This window comes from Ostrea edulis, chromosome 10 (genome assembly GCF_947568905.1).
Source record: "Ostrea edulis chromosome 10, xbOstEdul1.1, whole genome shotgun sequence".
Taxonomy (NCBI): Eukaryota; Metazoa; Mollusca; class Bivalvia; order Ostreida; family Ostreidae; genus Ostrea; species Ostrea edulis.
Window position 1 is genome coordinate 46,437,126 of NC_079173.1, and position 24,056 is coordinate 46,461,181.

At 37.8% G+C, this 24,056-nt stretch overlaps 1 protein-coding gene across 1 annotated transcript in view; it reads right to left on the bottom strand.

Annotated features, from left to right (window-relative positions):
• Positions 1-14,682, bottom strand: part of LOC125666278 (uncharacterized) — a 141,588-nt gene extending 126,906 nt beyond the window's left edge. The window contains exon 1 of the mRNA XM_056151550.1: positions 12,955-14,682. Within this exon, the coding sequence (XP_056007525.1) occupies positions 12,955-14,557 (1,603 nt within the window). The 5' untranslated portion in view covers positions 14,558-14,682. The remainder of the gene's footprint in view (positions 1-12,954) is intronic.
• Positions 14,683-24,056: the final 9,374 nt, after the last annotated feature.

Below are 24,056 nucleotides of genomic sequence, written 5' to 3' on the forward strand. Positions count from 1 at the left end.
TGTATCACTTACTGCATTACAAATATACAGTGTATCACTTACTGCATTACAAATATACAGTGTACCACTTACTGCATTACAAATATACAGTGTACCACTTACTGCATTACAAATATACAGTGTTAAATACATATCACTAGTTATACATGAATCTAAACAATGTATTCTAGTTGACCTTTGACCTTTGTAATCACAATTTCTCAGTGACAAAAATTGGGATGGCAATGTATCCAACTGGAAAATTCTGAGATGATAATTGTTGAACCGAGAGCATTATATTAAATCTAACGTTAGAAGTGTTGATTGCATGCGTGATTTACCTTCATCTTCACCTAATGCACGAAAACCAACTACACTCAACATCCAAGTGTCAGATCTAATAGAAGATATGAGATCAAATGAATATTAAAGGATATACAAAGCACTAAAAATGACCAACGACACGAACAACAGTGAATTGTTAAATTCTCGGGTAGACCTCTCCCTTCCTCAGAACGATAGAATTTCTACATAAAAATGAAAACTAAATAGAAAAGCAAACTAACACCTAAAGTAAACTACAAAAGCTGATAACAAACAAAACGTCTCCATGTTGAAATGAAGTCGTAATTCACAATCCTTGTAATATAAGTATACAATCTTCTTTGGAACACTGCTTCCCGATTTCACAACAATCCTAAAATCTAAATGTCTTTAACTAAAGAACATTGTCTACATTTGACATCAACCTCCAAACCTAAAAACCTAAAAACAAGAGACCCATGGGCCACATCGCTCACCTGAGTCACCTTGGTCCATATCAGAAGATTTTCCATATCTATTTGCATGTAAAACCGTAGTCCCTATTATGGCCCCAAACCTACCCCTGGAGGCCATGGTTTTTGAAAACTTGAATCTACACTATGTCAGAAAGCTTTCATGTGAATGTGAACCTCTTTGGCCCAATGGTTCTTGAGAAGAAGATTTTTAAAGATTTTCCCTATATATTTGTATGTAAAACTTTGATCCCCTATTGTGGCCCCATCCTTTTCTTGATTATCTCCCCTTGGAAGGTGGCCTGGCTCTTTATTTTAACAATTTAGAATTCCCTTTACCTAAGGATGTTTTGTGCCAACTTTGGTTGAAATTGGCCCAGTGGTTGTTGAGAATAAGTTGAAAATGTGAAAAGTTTACCGACGGATGGGCACCGGAATACGGGTGATCAGAAAAGCTCACTTGAGCTTTCAGCTCAGGTGAGCTAAAAAATGCTAACAAAAGTCAGATTTTGATTTGGTGAACAACAAGAGGCCCATGGGCAACATCGCTTACTGGATTCACATTGGCTCGTATTTAAAGATTTTTTCCTATATATTAGCCTGTTAATCTTTGATCCCTATTGTGTAGGGCTGTCATAGTTCCAAACATTTTCAGGTCGGGTCGGTTCTAAATTTTAAACTTTGGATTCGGGTACATCGGTTTGGGTTTACATAACTTGTTTTAACAAGAGATATTTGTAAAACACATATGCCCCCCATGGTGCAAAATTGAAAAGGGTTATACATAAACATCATTTAATTGATAGTAGTATCATCAATTCAAAATATTGAGCAGGCAATATCTTCTTATGTCAAGAGTGAATCGAGCATGTGACCTAAAAATCAATAGGGGTCATCTACTCCTTATGCTGTACCAGTGTACCAAGTTTGGTGTCAATCAAGCAAATAATTCTTAAAATATAGGAGACAGCATATTACTATGTCCAGTTCAACAATTGACTTTTGACCTCAAAATCAATATGGGTCATCTTCTCCTGAAGATGTACCAGTGTACTAAGTTTGATGCCTGTCAAGCAAAAGGGTTATCAAGATATTGAGTGGACAGTATATTACTATGTTCAGTTTGACCTTTGACCATGTGTCTTCAAAATCAATAGGAGTCATCTCCTCCTGAATATACACCACTGTATTAAGTTTGATGTCTGTCAAGCAAAGGGTTCTCAAGATATTGAGCGGACAGTATATTCGAATGTCCAGGTTGACCCTTGACCTTTGACCATGCGACCTCAAAATCAATAGGGGTCATTTTCTTCTGAAGATGTACTGGTGTGCCATTTTTTAATGTCTGTCAAGCAAAGGGTTCTCCAGACATTGAATGGTCAGTATATTTCTATGCCCAGTTTGACCCTTGACCTTTGACTATATGACCTCAAAATCAATAGGCGTCATCTGCTCCTTAGGATGTACCAGTGTGCTAAGTTTGATGTTTTTCAAGCAAATTGTTCTCAAGATATTGAGCAGACATTATATTCCTATGTCCAAAGTAGATTGACCCTTGACCTTTTGACCTGAAAAACACTAGGGGTCCTCTTCTACTCATAACCAACCCACATATGAAATATCATTATCATCAAGTGAATGGTTCTCAAGATATTGAGCGGGAAACACATGGTCTACAGACCGACCGACTGACAGTTGCAAAACAATACGCCCCCTCTTTTTCAAAGGGGGGCATAAAAATCTAATATACAGTTAAAATCAAAAACCTTTATTGTATTTCTTACAATAATTACTTGGGGACGTGGACTGAGGTTTAGACTCGAAAACCATGGTACTAGACACAGCATTATCACTTCTTCTCATTTCCATTCCATGTTTTCAATGTTTTGTCATTGACGATGTCGAACCTGTGGCGTATTTTCAATGCGTTTGACATATCTTACATACTGTCATTGTTTATAGTTCTGTCCAAAATGCCATAATCTGACCATTGGTCAAAATATAGCCACCTTTAGGATTTTGACGACATTTCTTTTCAACGGATTTCTAATATTGATTCTATTTTAAAAAGCAAACCCGAACCGAAATACAAAAAAATGGAACCCAACCCAACCCAAACAACACAACCCGCACGGTTTTTGGTTATTTTGGGTACCTGTTGCAGCCCTACTATTGTGGCCCCAACCTACTCCCACGGCCATGATTTTTTTTCCAAAATTGAATCTGGACTATGTCAGGAAGCTTACATGTGAATGTAAACTTTTCTGGCCCAGTGATTTTTCAGAAGAAGATTTTTAATGATTTTCCCTACACACATATATATAAATATATATATGTAAATCAACTTTGATCCCATATTGTCGCCACAGTGTACCCTCAGGGCCATAATTTCAACAAATTTCAATCTGCACTATGTTACTAAAAAGGAAGTATTGATGTAAATTTCCACTCTCTTGGTCTAGTAGTTTTTGAGAAGATTTTTAAAGATTTTTACTATTTATTTCTATGTAAAACTTTGATGACCCCCCCCCTCTTGTGGCCCCATCCTGCCCTGGGGACCATGCTTTTTACAAACTCAAATCTGCCCAAGGTCAGGAAGCTTTCATATAAATTTCTACTTTCCTGTGTCCCAGTAGTTTTTGAGAAGATTTTTAAATATTTTTCCAAAATATTTCCATGTAAAATTTTGATCCCATATTGTGGTCCCATCCAACCTTCCAGGGTCCATAATTTTAACAAACTTGAATCTGCACTATGCCAGGAAGCATTCTAGTAAATATCAGCTTTTCTGGCCCGGTGGTTCTTGAGAAGATTTTAAATGGCCCCACCTTATTTCTGCATTTTTGTGATTATCTCCCCTTTGAAAAGGACATGGCCCTTCATTTGAACAAACCTAAAAGCCCTTAACACAAGGATGCCTTTGGCCAAGTTTGGTTGAAATTGGCCCAGTGGCTCTGAAAAAAAAATCCAAAATGTATAAAGTTTAAACAGACGGACAGGCAGACAAACGACGGACAACAGGTGATCAGAAAAGTTCACGAGAGTTTTCAGCTAAGGTGAGCTAAAAACCTAACTGCAAACTTATTCCCTTCATTTCCACATGTTTGGATCCCATTTACCCAAGGCTGTTCTGTACTAAGTTTGATTGAAACCCAGTGGTTCTGGAGACGAGGTTGAAAATGTGACTGTAAAGTTTAGAGACAGACTGATATATGACAGAGAACAGGTGATCACTTTTTTGTGAAGTTTGAATGATTATCTACTAATTAATTTTACTTGGCCTTACAGAGAACGGGTGATCGGAAAACCTCACTTAAGTTCATGTGAACTAACAAGAGGCCCACAAGTCTTAACAGTTACCTGAATATTAAAACCCAAACGTAACCAATACACGCGCGGTTTGGCACGCGCCTTCGTGTACCCCCAGATAAGTATGGGGAGCAAACTATAAGAAGTTTGAGAGAAGCCATTTGATATCCAATCCATATAATTTCGTTGCTTACCATTCCTTAGCTGCTGTTAGAACAAGAAAGACGTCAGGTGAGACTTTAACTTTCATTATAAATACTATGATGTTGTTTTAAAAAAGTAATGTGTGTGGTATATAAAGCAGAATAATAAATCGTACAATGGGCCGGCATGTCTCAGTTAAAAAAAAACAAGAGGCCCAGGGGCCTTATAGGTCACCTGAGTATTATGTAACAACCTTCCAATGTTTGAATTAGGTTTGTGTTTAAATATAAGAATTTTACTTTTGGATGGAAGAAACATTGAATAGCTATGTGGTCAGCCCCGCCTTTGCACCAGAACCCCTGACCCAGGGGCCATAAATTTCAGTTTTGAAAGAAGCATCCTTGATCATCATTATCATACTATTAGTTTGTCTACTTAATACCCAGCAGCAGAGGAGAAGATTTTCAAAGAAATAAAATGCATTTTCACTATATGATCAATAGGGCCCAACCCTAATACCAGAACCCCTGACCCAGGGGCCATAAATTTCACAATTTTGAAAGAGGCATCCTTGCTCATCATAATCATGCTATTGGTTTGTCTACTTAATACCCAAGGACAGAGAAGAAGATTTTCAAAGAAATAATGTATTTTCACTATATGACTTATAGAGCCCCACCCTAGCACCAGAACCCCTGATCCAGGGGCCATGAATTTCACAATTTTTAACAAGAGGTACTGTGAGCAATGCTCACTAAGAATACCCCCCGCTTACCCCAATCTCCCAAAGGGTGTTGGTAATAGGTATAAACTACCTCTTTTCTGAGTGTTGCTACTTCGATGTCCAGTGCGCATGACCTTTGACCTTTTGACCCCAAAGTCGATAGGGAACATCTTCATCCCATGGGTAGTCCATATGTATGATATGGTGACTGTAGGTGGAAAGGATAACGTTTTAGAGCCTGGAAACCATATTGCTACTTCAATGTCCAGTGCGCGTGACCTTTGACCTTTTGACCCCAAAATCGATAGGGATCATCTTCATCCCATTAGTAGTCCATATGTATGATATGGTGACTGTAGGTGGAAAGGATAACGCTTTAGAGCCCGGAAACCATATTGCTACTTCAATGTCCAGTGCACTTGACCTTTGACCTTTTGACCCCAAAATCGATAGGGATCATCTTCATCCCATTAGTAGTCCATATATATGATATGGTGACTGTAGGTGGAAAGGATAACGCTTTAGAGCACGGAAACCATATTGCTACTTCAATGTCCAGTGCGCTTGACCTTTGACCTTTTGACCCCAAAATTGATAGGGAACATCTTCATCCCATGGGTAGTCCATATGTTTGATATGGTGACTGTAGGTGGAAAGGATAACGCTTTAGAGCCCGGGAACCAGATTGCTACTTCAATGTCCAGTGCGCTTGACCTTTGACCTTTTGACCCTAAAATCGATAGGGAACATCTTCATCCTAGGGGTAGTCCATATGTATGATATGGTGACGGTAGGTGGAAAGGATAATGCTTTAGAGCCCGGAAACCATTGCGTCTACAGATGGACGGACGGACAGACGGACAACTGGATTCCAGTATACCCCCCCACAACTTGTTGCGGGGGGTATAAAGAGGCATCCTTGCTCATCGTTACCATGCTATTAGTTTGTCTACTTAATACCCAGAGACAGAGAAGATTTTCAAAGAATTTCTACATTTTCACTATATGACCAATAGAGCCCCACCCTAACACAAGAACCCCTGCCCCAGGGGCCATGAATTTCACAATTTTGGTAGAGGGCTCAATGCTCATTATAATTATGCCCACAGTTTGGCTTCTTGATGTCCAGGAGTAAAGAAGATTTTTTAAAATTACACTCATTTTGATGGTTTTTGCCATTTTCACTATATGACCAATAGAGCCCCACCCTAACACAAGAACCCCTGCCCCAGGGGCCATGAATTTCACAATTTTGGTAGAGGGCTCAATGCTCATTATAATTATGCCCACAGTTTGGCTTCTTGGTGTCCAGGAGTAAAGAAGAAGATTTTTTTAAAAATTACACTCATTTTGATGGTTTTTGCCCCACCCCTCAGGCCCCAGGGGGGCAGGGACCACGAATTTCACAATTTTTGTTCCCCTTCACCCACAGATGCTATAATAATATAATGCTATATGCCAAAATTGGTTGAAATTGGTTCAGGGGTATCAGAGAAGAAGCTGAAAATGTTCAAATGTTAACGCAGGACGAACGACGACGGACAAAAACAGATAGCAATAGGTCAATAGGTGGAAAGGATAATGCTTTAGAGCCCTAAAAATGGGCTGAAACGTCTGGACCGAAGTGATGATATATAAAAACCAAAGAAATTGATCCATGAATGTTGTTATTTTTAACATTTGGGCCGAAATGTCACTGGGCCGAAGTGTCAATTTACTATAATGTGGAAACGCAATAAGGGTGATGTTGGCAAAATGAACAAGATGTGTTTGTGAACACACAAATGCCCCCAATAATGGCCAATTCCGAAGATGGCCAAGGTCACCAGGGCAAATATCTTGGTACCAGTAGAAAGATATTGTCAAAAGAAACGCAATAAGGGTGATGTTGGCAAAATGAAAAATATGGGCCGAAGTGTCTCATACGGAAATATCTTGGGCCGAAATGTCTTTGGGCCGAAGTGTCTCAAAAATTTGGGTTGAAGTGTCAATGGGCCGAAATGTCTGACATTCGTTTTACCGATTGTGTACACGTATTATATTTACTTTTCATTACATTACAATGAAGGTACGATATAAACAAGAGGCCCACAGGCCTTATCAGTCATCCGAGTACTAGTGCAAAATGATCTTTATATACTCCCAAAGGCTACATGAAATCTAGAAAGAAAAAAAATCCTACTCTGAATATCTAAGCTAAATTTTAACATTCAGCAAAAGTATAAAACAAGATGTGTTCTTACAACTTCAATGCCCTCATAAGTGCATACACTGATGAAATGCTTCACACAATATAATAGGCATAATAAGATTATAATATTGAAATGTAATTATGACTAATTTGGACCCATCCTAGAATAAAAACCCTGGGTTGTGAAATTCACCATTTGTTGTTCATCTTTTTTCTGCTATTCCTTAGTATGCAAATTTTATACAGTTTTATACAGTATTAGCAAACTTACATATATAAACATTATAATACTAAGATTGTACCCACCCTGGGGTCAAAACCCTTACCCCGGGGATCATGAAATTGACAATTTTGGTAGAAGCCTTCCTGCTTTACATCTTAATGCATTTAGTTTTACTTAAACATGTGCCGTTCTAGAAAAAGAGGACAGTTTTTGTCCTGCACCCAAGGCCCCAGGAGTGCAGAAATCCTGAATTCTACAATTTATGTCTCACTTTTTCCAAAGATGCTTCATACGAAATTTTGAGGGGAAATTTTTTTAGGTGTGCGGTAGTACCGGTATACCGGTATTTTTCTGGTACCGGTATGTACCACGGTACACGAGGCGAAATCTCGATATATTCAAGTCTGATAACTCTTAACAAAAATATAAAAATTGAAACAAGAAAAATAATTAAAAGAAATTTGTGTACGCAGTGACTCACATTATTTACATCGTTCCCTCGTGGTGATGTAATGAAAGGCAAGTCTAATAAATGTACACAATCAGCAAAACATACGAAGTATAAAACGCAATGATTTGATTATTAATGATATGAAAACAAATCAAAATTAAAGAAAAAAAATAATAGAAAACATTTCATTAAGTAATTATTTTAATATATATGGTAGATTATAAAAATTGTTTTTATGTTAATTGGTTTATATGGGTCGAATATCATTTCCGCCTATTAGGCAAACCCCCAAGTTAAAAAAATATATAAAATGGCAGATGCAGATTTGTGCGTTCGAAACCACCGTTCTTCGAGCGAGTACAAATTCCTGCCAATTCTGAACGGCGAGTTAATGTGTTTGAGGTGCAAAAATGTAGGAATTGTGGTCGAAGAACAAGAACACATTCGTGCGCACATGTTCTCATTATTGTCTTTAGAGAAAAGGACAGGCATATCCTACATGTAGAAGTTCTCGTCATTCGCGACTCTAAGAACTTGACTTTGAGATCGTGTCAAATAAATTCCACAGGTTTCCCCCTATTAATTATTTTGATTGTCGTCCCAGTCAGTAGTCTAGTCACAGTCGATTCTATTCATGATACAGAGACACTGCTATATTGTATGTACGATATACTTTTATGTTTGGATTAAACTTTTGTTCTGTTAACTGCATGGTTTCAAAATAGATTTAAATAGGATACTTTCCTTATTATTTATATTTGAATAAATTAAATGCAATTTACAATCAATAAACTAATAACTGCTCATTATATACAATAAATCACAACTAAAATCCACTAAAATTGAATCATAAAACTAAAAGATTAAATCTGCGGTATACCATGGTATGTACCGCGGTATTTTGCAAATACCACAGTATACTGCGGTACATTTAGTTTCTGCGGTACCCAACTCTAAAAAAAAATTGGAATTATAGTTATCAAGGGAAAGTTAAAAATTAGTCAATTTTTATACAGTGAAAATCACTGGAAAAATGTTTAAGTCCAATTATAATACAAAATTAATACATATAAATTCAAAGATTTGGATTAAAAATGACTAAAAAAAAAAAACAATTATAATACATTGAAAAATCACTGAATTTTTTAAAGTCCAATTATAATACAAAATCAATACATATACATTGAAAGATTTGGATTAAAAATTACTAAGTTTTAAAAAAGGAATACAATTTTAATACAGTGAAAATGACTAAGTTTAATTTTGATACAAAAATAATATGCTTGAAAAAAAAAAAAAATGAAGTCCCTAAAAATACAAAAATAATATATTGAAAATAATCTAAGTCCAAAATGATACAAAAATAATACCCTTTAAAAAATCAAAGTCAGAATTTAATGCAAAAATTAGTTACCCAATCTTTAAATTTTTTTTTGTGATACAAAAATAATATATTTTTTCTGTATTAATTCAAAAAAGTACAAAAATGACTGTATTAATAATATATTAAAAATTTACTTTCATGTATTATTTTTCAATATGGAGTCTATTGTTCACACATTTAATACCTGACAATATTGGCCCCACCCTGATACTAAAACCCCTACCCCTGGATAATCAAATTTACAATAATAGTAAAGGACTACTTGTTATTTTTAGCTATTCAATTAGTTTTAATTTAGTATCAATGGCACTAAAGAAGATGTTATTTAAGTGTTTTGCACATAAGCACTATATAGTAAGTTTGGCCCCACCATGCGATCAGAACCGCTGGCCTACCCTGGGAATCATGAAATTTACAACTTTGGCACAAGCCTTCCTGCTCTAGTTTCCCATGCATTTAGTTTTTTGTAGACATGTGCAGTTCTTAAGAAGATTTTTGAAAATTTGTCAACTTTGGGTAGTTTTTGCCCTACTCCAAGGCTCCAGGGGTGATGGAGTCATGAGATTTACAATTTATGTCCCCCTTGTCCCAAAGCTGCTTCATACCAAACTTAAAAAAGAATTGGACTGGTAGTTATCAAGAAGTTAAAAATGTTCAATCGTTAACGAATGACGGACGACACATGACGGCGGACGACAACCATTTGCAAAAAGTCACCTGACTTAACTCAGGTGACCTAATAAAGTGAGTCACTACGTACACACATTTCTTTAATTATTTTTTGTTTTATATATATATGTTTTTATTTTAATTCAATTTTATATTTTTGTTTATAGCTATAAGATTTTAATATATAGGGATAGTTTAACTCCTGTACCACAGTATATTCCGACACCAGAAAAATACTGGTACACTGGTATACCGATAATACTGTGCACCCGCTAAAAATTGTATTATTCAATGAATCATATAGTGAAAATTAGCACTGCACTGCAGAAATAATTTTGAACCTTGGGTGTGTAATATATATACTTGATTACACAATTTCTAATGTAAGTGGCACAAATCTTTCATAAATCTACATTTAAAGTCACATAAACACTTTCATTTTGAAAGTGTTTTTGGAGGGGGGACATTCATCAAAATATGTGAATTCACTCATTAATGAGATTTGTAAGCTATAGAACCCCTAAAATCATGGGACCTATTCAACACAGAGACTGGGTGTAATGTACATGTTAAATGTCAAACAGTACACAATGTAGATTTTGTCCACACCTGCTGCAGAAATTAATGCCATTCCAGGGAAATACACAACATTTTACAGAAATACACAACATTTTACAGAAACACACAACATTTTACAGAAATATACAACATGTCACAAGCCAAAGCTGTGTTGATATCACTGATATTTACATTCTTGACAGCTGTGAAAAATAATCATTTTTATCATTCTTAAATTCATAAATTTAGCTGAAGAAAACAAAGAATTCTGAAATTTATCAGGGAGCACAATTAAAAGTAACTCTGATTATAACTCACACTATGAATAAAACTAAACACTAAATTTAATTATAACTCACCCTGTAATTAAAACTAAGCACAACCTATAATTATAATGCATTGTAATTAAAACTGAACATTAATTACCACTATTGATATCCTGCACTGTAATTAAAACTAATCACTACTTCTAATTATAACCCACACTGTAATTAACACTAAACACTACCTTTAATTATAGCCCACACTGTAATTAACACTAAACACTACCTTTAATTATAGCCCACACTGCAATTAAAACTAAACACTACCTTTATCTATAACCCACACTGTAATTAAAACTAAACACTACCTCTAATCATAACCCACACCGTAATTAAAACTCAACATTCTCTATAAATTTATAACCCAGACTGTAATTAGTACTAAACATTACCGCTAATTATAACCCACACTGTAATTAAACCTAAACACTACCTTTAATTATAACCCACACTCTAATTAAAACTAAACACTACCTCTAATTATAACCCAGACTGTAATTAAAACTAAACACTACCTCTATTTATAACCTATACTGTAATTAAAACTAAACACTACCTCTAATTATAACCCACACAGTAATTAAAACTAAACACTACCTTTAATTATAACCCACACTGTTATTAAAACTAAACACTACCTTTAATTATAACCCTAACTGTAATTAAAACTAAACACTACCTTTAATTATAACTCACACTGTAATTAAAACTAAACACTACCATGACTACCTCTATAAATTTATAACCCAGACTATAACTAAAATTAAACATTACCTCTATTTATAACCCACACTGTAATTAAAATTAAACACTTCCTCAAATCATAACTCACACTGTAATTAAACCTAAACACTATCTCTAATTATAACCCACACTGTAATTAAAACTAAACACTACCTCTAATTATAACCCACACTGTAATTAAAACTATACACTACCTTTATTTATAGCCCACACTGTAATTAAAACTAAATACTACCTCTAATTATAACCCACACTGATTAATCATGTTTTTTTGTTGTTGTTTTTTTTGTGAATTCTAAAAACGTTGAACTTTCAATAAATTTGAAATCACAATACTTTTCTCAAATCAATAACATCAAAACGTATGACTTTTCAATACTTTACACGACCATTTCTCACGATAAATTAAAAACTAATTACATACGTATATATACATAAACACACACATACATATATAAACACACATATATACATACATATATATATATATACACACATATACATATATAGACACACACATATATATATATTTAAATCATACACTATATTACTTTTAAGAAAATTAATATATAAGACATATAGATATACATTCATATACATAAATTCGATATTTATAATACTATCACAAATATATATAAATATGGTAGAGATATTTTTCAATCATGTTAATGCAAACTAAACACTAACTCTATAATTACAACACACACTGTAATTAACACTAAACTTTACCTCTAATTATAACACAAACTGTAATTATAAAAATAAACACTACCTCTAATTATAACCCACACTGTAATTAAAACTAAACATTACCTCTAATTATAGCCCACACTGTAATTAAAACTTAACACTACCTCTATTTATAACCCACACTGTAATTAAAACTAAACACTACCTCTATTTATAACCCACACTGTAATTATAAAACTAAACACTACCTCTAATTATAACCCACACAGTAATTATAAAACTAAACACTACCTCTAATTATAACCCACATTGTAATTAAAACTAAACACTACCTCTAATTATAACCCACACTGTAATTAAAACTAAACATTATCTCTAATTATAACCCACACTGTAATTATAAAACTAAACACTACCTCTAATTATAACCCACACTGTAATTAAAACTAAACACTACCTTTATTTATAACCCACATTGTAATTAAAACTAAACACTACCTCTAATTATAACCCACACTGTAATTAAATCTAAACACTACCTCTAATTATAACCCACACTGTAATTAAAACTAAACACTATCTCTAATGATAACCCACACTGTAATTAAAACTAAACACTATCTCTAATTATAACCCACACTGTAATTAAAACTAAACACTACCTCTAATGATAACCCACACTGTAATTAAAACTAAACAATGCATCTAATCATATCCCACACTGTAATTAACATGTGTTTTTATATTGACTGATATAGTACAATAAACTACAGTACTACTAGTACTTACCAGTCAGAGAGTACCTCCTCTGTAGATATCTATGTACAGACACTGTGTTGGTGTACCATGATCCGACCCAGAGAAGGTGAGTTTTATCATCATAGTTCAGGCTCCATGGTGTGTTTATCCCGTGTTGTCGTGTCAGTAACAGAGACAGGAAGTGACCGTCCTTGTCAATCATCTGTACTGTGTGGGTGTTATCATCACACACCAGGATGTGTGACAGCGCGTCTGTACAGATTCCCCATGGTGCTAGTGATGATCCTGATGGAGGTTCTGTGTAGGAGAATCGATGTCTCCCTCCGCGCTCTTTCACCACTACAGCACCACGGTCATCATTAATCCTGTCAGACACAATGATATCACCGTTATTGTTCTCTGTGATATAGAGAGGAACACTATACAGTGTGTGACCTGTGTTGTCGTGTTCTATGGTCAGGATGTGTTGACCACTACTGTTGTACCGGGTTACCTTGCCTGTCTTTGTATCAATGTTCCACATCCCCACCATCAGATCTCCAGTGGACGGGGAGCAGTACACACACCGTGGATACCATGGTGATGTACTCTGTATCAGTCTGGTGACTGTTTTATTGTCTGTAGACAGTTTGTTGATGTTATAATCACTGTCTATATAAATCAGTTCACCAGAACTGTTCACTGTGTGTCCTCTATACCATCCTATATCTGTCACACGGTGTATAGTGTCTCCTGTTGTGTCTGTCAAGATGAGATTGTTATAATCAGAGACCCAGACCCGATCTGACGTCACACGAGATATGTGTACCACACGACTAACACCTGTCACACAGACAGACGTGTGTAATACAGGTGTGGACATCAGTTTCACACACTCGTCTATTCCTACTTGTCGTTTTCCTGTTGTCATTTGGATTTCTGTGATGACACTCAATAACTGACTAGGACTGTTCTTTATCTGGGGGACACGACTGGTCTTTATAAACAAGAGGAATTGTACCGCTCTGTTTGCTGATTGTTCATATCTGTCTTCATAGTTCTGTAGGTGAACTAGTTGTCTGTTCATTTTTCTCTTCTGTTGTTGTATTCTATCAATCAATAAACCTCGGTATCTTGTTTTAACATCACATACCACAGTGTCAATCAGATCCTTCAGTCTCTGGGCTTTTGTTGACATCTGTGATTGACGGTGACAGATTTGTGGGGGACAAGTTTGGATATCAGTTTGGATTCCTGCCAGGAGAACACGACAGTTATAGAGAGTCTCACTTCTGATGTTGTCAATGATTTCTCGGTGTTGTTGTCGCTTTGTTTGATAGGCTGTTCTAAGATCCAGTATTTGGTGTTTTCGGTGCTCTAAACATCGGAAACAGACAGAAAGTTCACACGACTGACAGAACATTTCATAGAACCTGTCTGGATGTCTGACACAGATCTCTTGTCTGGGGATGTAGTTAAACTTCTCACGGTAAATCACAACATCATGGTGTTTGGTATGTAGATCAATGACATGTTTCTTTTTACACTGTAAACACAGATCACGTTTACATGTGTTACAGTAAAATTCAGTGTCCCTCTGACATTGAGAACATTGTCGTACTTTTAGCTGAGTACTGAGTCCTAGTGTGGCCATGATGTGGAGGGTCTGGGTCTTTAAGAATACAATCTGAAATCAAATACACAGTATAAAGCTAGAGAAACTGGAAAGTAGCAATCATTGAATTTACATTCATTTTTACATAATACATATTCCAAGAGTTACATCATTTTGGATATAAACATTCCCATCATGTGATTAATACATTTAAATAGATCTCCATAGTTTACTGAATAATTTTAATTGACCCCTTTTCTGCATAAACAAGAGGATGACACACATCGCTCACCTGAGTCACCCTGACCCTACTGTTGTTAAGCGGTTATGATTTTTTTTCTAAGCTTTTTTTATCATATAGTTGACCCAAACTTAGCCCCAAAGGGTCAAGACAAAACCAACTTGAATTCACACAACATGGAGATGCCTCGATACCAATACAAAAATAATGTGATAATATGACCTTGTTATTGTGGAGAAAGTCAAGGTCACAAAGTCAGATATCATTCTTTGAAATGAAACGTCTTTTCATACGATATCTACAAGTATGTAGAAAATAAGAAAGCTCTATCTTAACTGATATTAGGAAATATTGAGTAGGTTAGGTTTTCTTAACAGTAAGTTTTTCTCTAAGGTCTTGCCAAAGGATATCTACATGTATATAGAAATCAAGCACAATTTTTTTTCTGAAAAACGTCAGGAAACATTGAGTTTTCTGAAAAGGAGACCAATCTCTAAGGTCAAGGTCACAAACAAACTCTGCCATAAAAAGATCTTGTCACAAAGAAAGTAAATATGAAAAATGAGGGTCTTATAACTCACTATTCAAAAGTTAAATTAGAATTATGCAGAAACCTATATCCAGGACAAAAACAACCCCCCCCCCACAGGGAAATGGGAACATTGAATCAACACAACTTGGGAGCATTTGCATTTAGATGGATTTAATGTGGCCCTGCTCCTCTTGAAAAATTCCTTTAAATTAAGTGTCTGCATATTCTCATATAAAACGTTTATCTCCTATCGTGGTCCCACCCTACCATTAGGGCCCCTGACTTGAACAAACTTGAATTTGAACTGCGAGTAAATAATTGCATATTAACATGACTAATCATTACCCTTCTGTTGGTGAGATGAATATTCTCAAAAATATTTCCCTATCAACACTTATGTCACACTTTGATCCCCTATTCTCTCCCCACACTATTTTGGGGTGGGGGAGCAGCTGGGATTGATTTGAACCAACCTGCATTTTCACTACGTAGGGATGCTTGAAAATCAATATGACTAATCATGGCGCTGTTTTTCTTGAGAATAACACTTTTATATAATCTCCCTTTATATCCCCACGTAATACTTCAATCCTTAATTGTAGCCCCACAATACCCCTTAAAACATGATTAATCCAGTGTACCCCACAATACCCCTTAAAACATCACTAATCAGTGTAGCCCCACAATACCCCTTAAAACATGACTAACCCAGTGTACCCCACAATACCCCTTAAAACATGACTAATCCAGTGTACCCCACAATACCCCTTAAAACATGACTAATCCATTGTAAACCACAATACCCCTTAAATTATGACTAATCCAGTGTAGCCCCGAAATACCCTTAAAACATGACTAAACCAGTGTACCCCAAAATACCCCTTAAAACAAGGCTAATCCAGTGTAGCCCCACAATACCCTTAAAACATGACTAATCCAGTGTAGTCCCACAATACCCCTTAAAACATGACTAACCCATTGTACCCCCACAATACCCATTAAAACATAACTAACCCAGTGTAGTCCCACAATACCCCTTATAACGTGACTAATCCAGTGTAGCCCCACAATACCCATTAAAACATGACTTACCCAGTGTAGCCCCACAATACCCCTTAAAACAACGGTCACCCAGTGTAGCCCCAAAATACCCCTTAAAACATGACTAACCCAGTGTACCCCCACTATACCTCTTAAAACATGATTACCCCAGTGTAGTCCCGCAATACCCTTAAAACATGACTAACCCAGTGTACCCCATAAAATCCCTTAAAACAAGGGTAACCAAGTGTAGAACAACAATATCCGTTAAAACTTGGCTAACCCAGTGTAACTCCACAATACCCCTTAAAACATGACAAACCCAGTGTAGCCCCACAATACCCCTTAAAACATTATTAACCAAGTGTGCACCCACAATACCCCTTAAAACATTATTAATCCAGTGTAGCCCCACAATCCCCTATAGAAAATGACCAACCCAGTGTACCCCCACAATACCCCTTAAAACATGACTAACGTAGTATACCCCACAATACCCCTTAAAACATGACAAACCCGTTGTAGCCCCACAATACCCCTTAAAACATGACAAACCCAGTGTAGTCCAACAATACCCTTTAAAACATGGCCAACTCAGTGTAGCCCCACAATACCCATTAAAACATGACCAATCCAGTGTGTCCCCACAATACCCCTTCAAACAAGGGTAACCCAGTGTAGCCCCAAAATACCCTTTAAAACATGACTAACCAAGTGTACCCCCACACTACCCCTTAAAACATGATTAACCAAGTGTAGTTCTGCAATATCCTTAAAACATGACTATCGCAGTGTACCCCAAAATCCCTTAAAACAAGGGTAACCAAGTGTAGCCCAACAATATCCCTTAAAACTTGGCTAACCCAGTGTAACTCCACAATACCCCTTAAAACATGACAAACCCAGTGTAGCCCCACAATACCCCTTAAAACATTATTAACCAAGTGTGCACCCACAATACCCCTTAAAACATAACTAATCCAGTGTAGCCCGAAAATACCCCTTAAAACATGACTCACCCAGTGTAGCCCCAGAATACCCCTTAAAACATGAAAAACCCAATGTAGCCCCACATTACCCCTTAAAACATTACTATTCCAGTGTATCCCCACAATACCCCTTAACACATGAAAAACCCAATGTACCCCACATTACCCCTTAAAACATTACTATTCCAGTGTAGCCCCACAATACCCCTTAAAACATGACTAACTCAGTGTACCCCCACAATACACCTAAAAACATGACTAATCCAGTGTAGCCCCGCAATACCCCTTAAAACATGACTAACCCAGTGTGCCCTCACAATACCCCATAAACCAACGGTAACCCAACCCAGTGTACCCCACAATACCCCTTAAAACATGACTAATTCAGTGTACCCCACAACAACCCTTAAAACATGACTAATCCAGTGTAGTCCCACCATATCCTTTAAAACATGGCCAACTCAGTGTAACTCCACAATACCCCTTAAAACATGACCAATCCAGTGTAGCCCCACAATAACCCATAGAAGATGACCAACCCAGTGTACCCCGAAAATACCCCTTAAAACATGACTAACCCAGTATAGCCCCACAATACCCCTTAAAACATGACTTATACAGTGTACCCCAACAATATCCCTTAAAACTTGGCTAACCCAGTGTAACCCCGCAATACCCCTTAAAGCATGACTAACCCAGTATAGCCCCACAATACCCCTTAAAACATGACTTATACAGTGTAGCCCCGCAACACCCCTTAAAACATGACAACCCCAGTGTACCCCCACAAAATCCCTTAAAACAAGGGTAACCAAGTGTACCCCAACAATATCCCTTAAAACTTGGCTAACCCAGTGTAACCCCACAATACCCCTTAAACCAAGAGTAAACCACTCTAGCCCCACAATACCCCTTAAAACATGACTTATACAGTGTAGCCCCGCAATACCCCTTAAAACATGACAACCCCAGTGTACCCCCACAAAATCCCTTAAAACAAGGGTAACCAAGTGTACCCCAACAATATCCCTTAAAACATGACTAACCCAGTGTAGCCCTACAATACCCCTTAAAACATGACAAAGCCAGTGTAGCCCCACAATATCCCTTAAGACATGACTAACCCAGTGTGCCCTCACAATACCCCATAAACCAACGGTAACCCAGTGTACCCCACAATTCCCCTTAAAACATGACTAATCCAGTGTAGCCCCACAAGACCCCTTAAATCATGACTAACCCAGTGTAGTCCCACAATACCCCATAGAAGATGACCAACCCAGTGTACCCCCAAAATACCCTTAAAACATGACTAATCCAGTGTACCCCACAACAACCCTTAAAACATGACTAATCCAGTGTAGTCCCACCATATCCTTTAAAACATGGCCAACTCAGTGTAACTCCACAATACCCCTTAAAACATGACCAATCCAGTGTAGCCCCACAATAACCCATAGAAGATGACCAACCCAGTGTACCCCCAAAATACCCCTTAAAACATGACTAACCCAGTATAGCCCCACAATACCCCTTAAAACATGACTTATACAGTGTAGCCCCGCAATACCCCTTAAAACATGACTACCCCAGTGTACCCCCACAAAATCCCTTAAAACAAGGGTAACCAAGTGTACCCCAACAATATCCTTAAAACTTGGCTAACCCAATGTAACCCCACAATACCCCTTAAAGCATGACAAACCCAGTATAGCCCCACAATACCCCTTAAAACATGACTTATACAGTGTAGCCCCGCAATACCCCTTAAAACATGACAACCCCAGTGTACCCCCACAAAATCCCTTAAAACAAGGGTAACCAAGAGTACCCCAACAATATCCCTTAAAACTTGGCTAACCCAGTGTAACCCCACAATACCCCTTAAACCAAGAGTAAACCACTCTAGCCCCACAATACCCCTTAAAACATGACTAACCCAGTGTAGCCCTACAATACCCCTTAAAACATGACAAAGCCAGTGTAGCCCCACAATATCCCTTAAAACATGACTAACCCAGTGTGCCCTCACAATACCCCATAAACCAACGGTAACCCAGTGTACCCCACAATTCCCCTTAAAACATGACTAATCCAGTGTAGCCCCACAAGACCCCTTAAATCATGACTAACCCAGTGTAGTCCCACAATACCCCATAGAAGATGACCAACCCAGTGTACCCCCAAAATACCCTTAAAACATGACTAATCCAGTGTACCCCACAACACCCTTAAAACATGACTAATCCAGTGTAGTCCCACCATATTCTTTAAAACATGGCCAACTCAGTGTAACTCCACAACACCCGTTAAAACATGACCAATCCAGTGTAGCCCCACAATAACCCAAAGAAGATGACCAACCCAGTGTACCCCCAAAATACCCCTTAAAACATGACTAACCCAGTATAGCCCCACAATACCCCTTAAAACATGACTTATACAGTGTAGCCCCGCAATACCCCTTAAAACATTACAACCCCAGTGTACCCCCACAAAATCCCTTAAAACAAGGGTAACCAAGTGTACCCCAACAATATCCCTTAAAACTTGGCTAACCCAGTGTAACCCCACAATACCCCTTAAAACATGACAAACCCAGTGTAGCCCCATAATACCCCTTAAAACATGATTAACCCAGTGTACCCCCCACGATACCCCTTAAACCAAGAGTAAACCACTCTAGCTCCACAATACCCCTTAAAACATAACTAACCCAGTGTAGTCCCACCATGCCCTTTAAAACATGGTCAACTCAGTGTAGCCCCACAATACCCCTTAAAACATGACCAATCCAGTGTAGCCCCTCCTTACCCCATAGAAGATGACCAACCCAGTGTACCCCCAAAATACCTCTTAAAACATGATTAACCCAGTATAGCCCCACAATACCCCTTAAAACATGACCTATCCAGTGCAGCCCCGCAATACCCCTTAAAACATGACTAACCCCGTGTACCCCCACAAAATCCCTTAAAACAAGGGTAACCAAGTGTAGCCCAACAATATCCCTTAAAACTTGGCTAACCCAGTGTAACCCCAAAATACCCCTTAAAACATAACAAACCCAGTGTAGCCCCATAATACCCCTTAAAACATTACGAACCCAGTGTAGCCCCACAATACCCCTTAAAACATCGACTATTGTAGTGTAGTCCCAAAATACCGCTTAAAACATCACTAACCCAGTGTAGTCCAACAATACCCTTTAAAACATGGCCAACTCAGTGTAACCCGACAACACCCCTTAAAAGATGACCAACCCAGTGAACCCCCACAATACCCCATAAAACATGACTAACCCAGTGTAACCCGACAATACCCCTTTAAAAGATGACTAATCCAGTGTAGCCCCACAATAACCCATAGAAGATGACCAACCCAGTGTACCCCCAAAATACCCCTTAAAACATGACTAACCCAGTATAGCCCCACAATACCCCTTAAAACATGACTTATACAGTGTAGCCCCGCAATACCCCTTAAAACATGACTACCCCAGTGTACCCCCACAAAATCCCTTAAAACAAGGGTAACCAAGTGTACCCCAACAATATCCTTAAAACTTGGCTAACCCAATGTAACCCCACAATACCCCTTAAAGCATGACAAACCCAGTATAGCCCCACAATACCCCTTAAAACATGACTTATACAGTGTAGCCCCGCAATACCCCTTAAAACATGACAACCCCAGTGTACCCCCACAAAATCCCTTAAAACAAGGGTAACCAAGAGTACCCCAACAATATCCCTTAAAACTTGGCTAACCCAGTGTAACCCCACAATACCCCTTAAACCAAGAGTAAACCACTCTAGCCCCACAATACCCCTTAAAACATGACTAACCCAGTGTAGCCCTACAATACCCCTTAAAACATGACAAAGCCAGTGTAGCCCCACAATATCCCTTAAAACATGACTAACCCAGTGTGCCCTCACAATACCCCATAAACCAACGGTAACCCAGTGTACCCCACAATTCCCCTTAAAACATGACTAATCCAGTGTAGCCCCACAAGACCCCTTAAATCATGACTAACCCAGTGTAGTCCCACAATACCCCATAGAAGATGACCAACCCAGTGTACCCCCAAAATACCCTTAAAACATGACTAATCCAGTGTACCCCACAACACCCTTAAAACATGACTAATCCAGTGTAGTCCCACCATATTCTTTAAAACATGGCCAACTCAGTGTAACTCCACAACACCCGTTAAAACATGACCAATCCAGTGTAGCCCCACAATAACCCAAAGAAGATGACCAACCCAGTGTACCCCCAAAATACCCCTTAAAACATGACTAACCCAGTATAGCCCCACAATACCCCTTAAAACATGACTTATACAGTGTAGCCCCGCAATACCCCTTAAAACATTACAACCCCAGTGTACCCCCACAAAATCCCTTAAAACAAGGGTAACCAAGTGTACCCCAACAATATCCCTTAAAACTTGGCTAACCCAGTGTAACCCCACAATACCCCTTAAAACATGACAAACCCAGTGTAGCCCCATAATACCCCTTAAAACATGATTAACCCAGTGTACCCCCCACGATACCCCTTAAACCAAGAGTAAACCACTCTAGCTCCACAATACCCCTTAAAACATAACTAACCCAGTGTAGTCCCACCATGCCCTTTAAAACATGGTCAACTCAGTGTAGCCCCACAATACCCCTTAAAACATGACCAATCCAGTGTAGCCCCTCCTTACCCCATAGAAGATGACCAACCCAGTGTACCCCCAAAATACCTCTTAAAACATGATTAACCCAGTATAGCCCCACAATACCCCTTAAAACATGACCTATCCAGTGCAGCCCCGCAATACCCCTTAAAACATGACTAACCCCGTGTACCCCCACAAAATCCCTTAAAACAAGGGTAACCAAGTGTAGCCCAACAATATCCCTTAAAACTTGGCTAACCCAGTGTAACCCCAAAATACCCCTTAAAACATAACAAACCCAGTGTAGCCCCATAATACCCCTTAAAACATTACGAACCCAGTGTAGCCCCACAATACCCCTTAAAACATCGACTATTGTAGTGTAGTCCCAAAATACCGCTTAAAACATCACTAACCCAGTGTAGTCCAACAATACCCTTTAAAACATGGCCAACTCAGTGTAACCCGACAACACCCCTTAAAAGATGACCAACCCAGTGAACCCCCACAATACCCCATAAAACATGACTAACCCAGTGTAACCCGACAATACCCCTTTAAAAGATGACTAATCCAGTGTAGCCCCACAATATCCCTTAAATATGACTAATCCAGTGTATCCCCAAAATACCCCTTAAAACATAACTAACCCACTGAACCCCCACAATACCCCATAAATCATGACTAACCCAGTGTAACCCCACAATACCCTTCAAAACATGACTAATCGGGTGTAGCCCCACAATACCCTTTAAAATATCACTAACCAAGTGCAGTCCCACAATACCCCTCAAAACATGACTAACTCAGTCTATTCCCACAATACCTCTTAAAACAAGACTAATCCAGTGTAGTCCCACAATACCCCTTAAAACATGACTAACCCAGTGTGACCTCACAATACCCCTCAAAACAAGCCTAACCCAGTGTAGCCCCACAATGGTTTAAACAGAATAAAATCTGCTTCATTTCATAGAGCCTTCATGTAAATTTCTACTTTTCTGGCCAAGTGGCTCTTGAAAACAAGGTTATTAAAGATTGTTCCCTTCCTACCTATACATTTTCATGTAAAACTCTGATCCCTATTGTGGCCCTATTCTTATCCCCTTTGGTTTGAATAAACTTGAATCTATACTATGTCATGGAGATTTCATGTAAATTTAAACTCTTATGGCCCAGTGGTTCTAAAAGGAATTTTTTTTAAAATGAACTTAACCTATCTTTGCCTTTTGTTAATTATCTCCCCTTTGAAATGGACATGGTCCTTAATGTATATTTCCTTCTTCCAAGGATGCTTTATGACAAGTTTAAATGAAATTGGCTTAGTAAAAAGAAGAAGTAAAAAATATTAAAATTTTAGGGCTGGATGGACAGACAGCACACAGATAGACAAATACCAGACAAAACGTGATCAGAAAAGATTAATGAGCAATCAGCTCAGATGAGCTAAAATAACCTTCATTTTTGAAAATACATGAGGGTATGAACTGCAACACTTCACGTCAGCATATCCCATTCATAAAACACTGTATAATGCTTCATGAAGTATGCTGATGTGAAATATCGCAATTCATACCTTCGTGTAACTTCAAAAATGAAAATTATATCTTAAAGTGACTCGTCAGCTTAGAGCAATGGAACTGAAACAACAATGCACTAAGACTACCCTTGTACAACCATGTATGCTATTAGCAAATTTGACTCTGATTTTGAATAATGACCTTGAACTTAATCAGTTAAATCACTTTGACTTTTTAGTTTTTCAAGTATAAAATCTATATCTTGTAAAATTCAGAGGATCAGATCAAATTAAAGTTGGAGACAGACAGACCAGAATCCCAGGATAAAACTCTATGTAAGTGTGATAGGAACATTACCCCTTTATGTGTGATAGGAACATTACCACTTTATGTGTGATAGGAACATTACCACTTTATGTGTGATAGGAACATTACCACTTTATGTGTGATAGGAACATTACCACTTTATGTGTGATAGGAACATTACCACTTTATGTGTGATAGGAACATTAACCATTAATAGGAATTTAACCGATA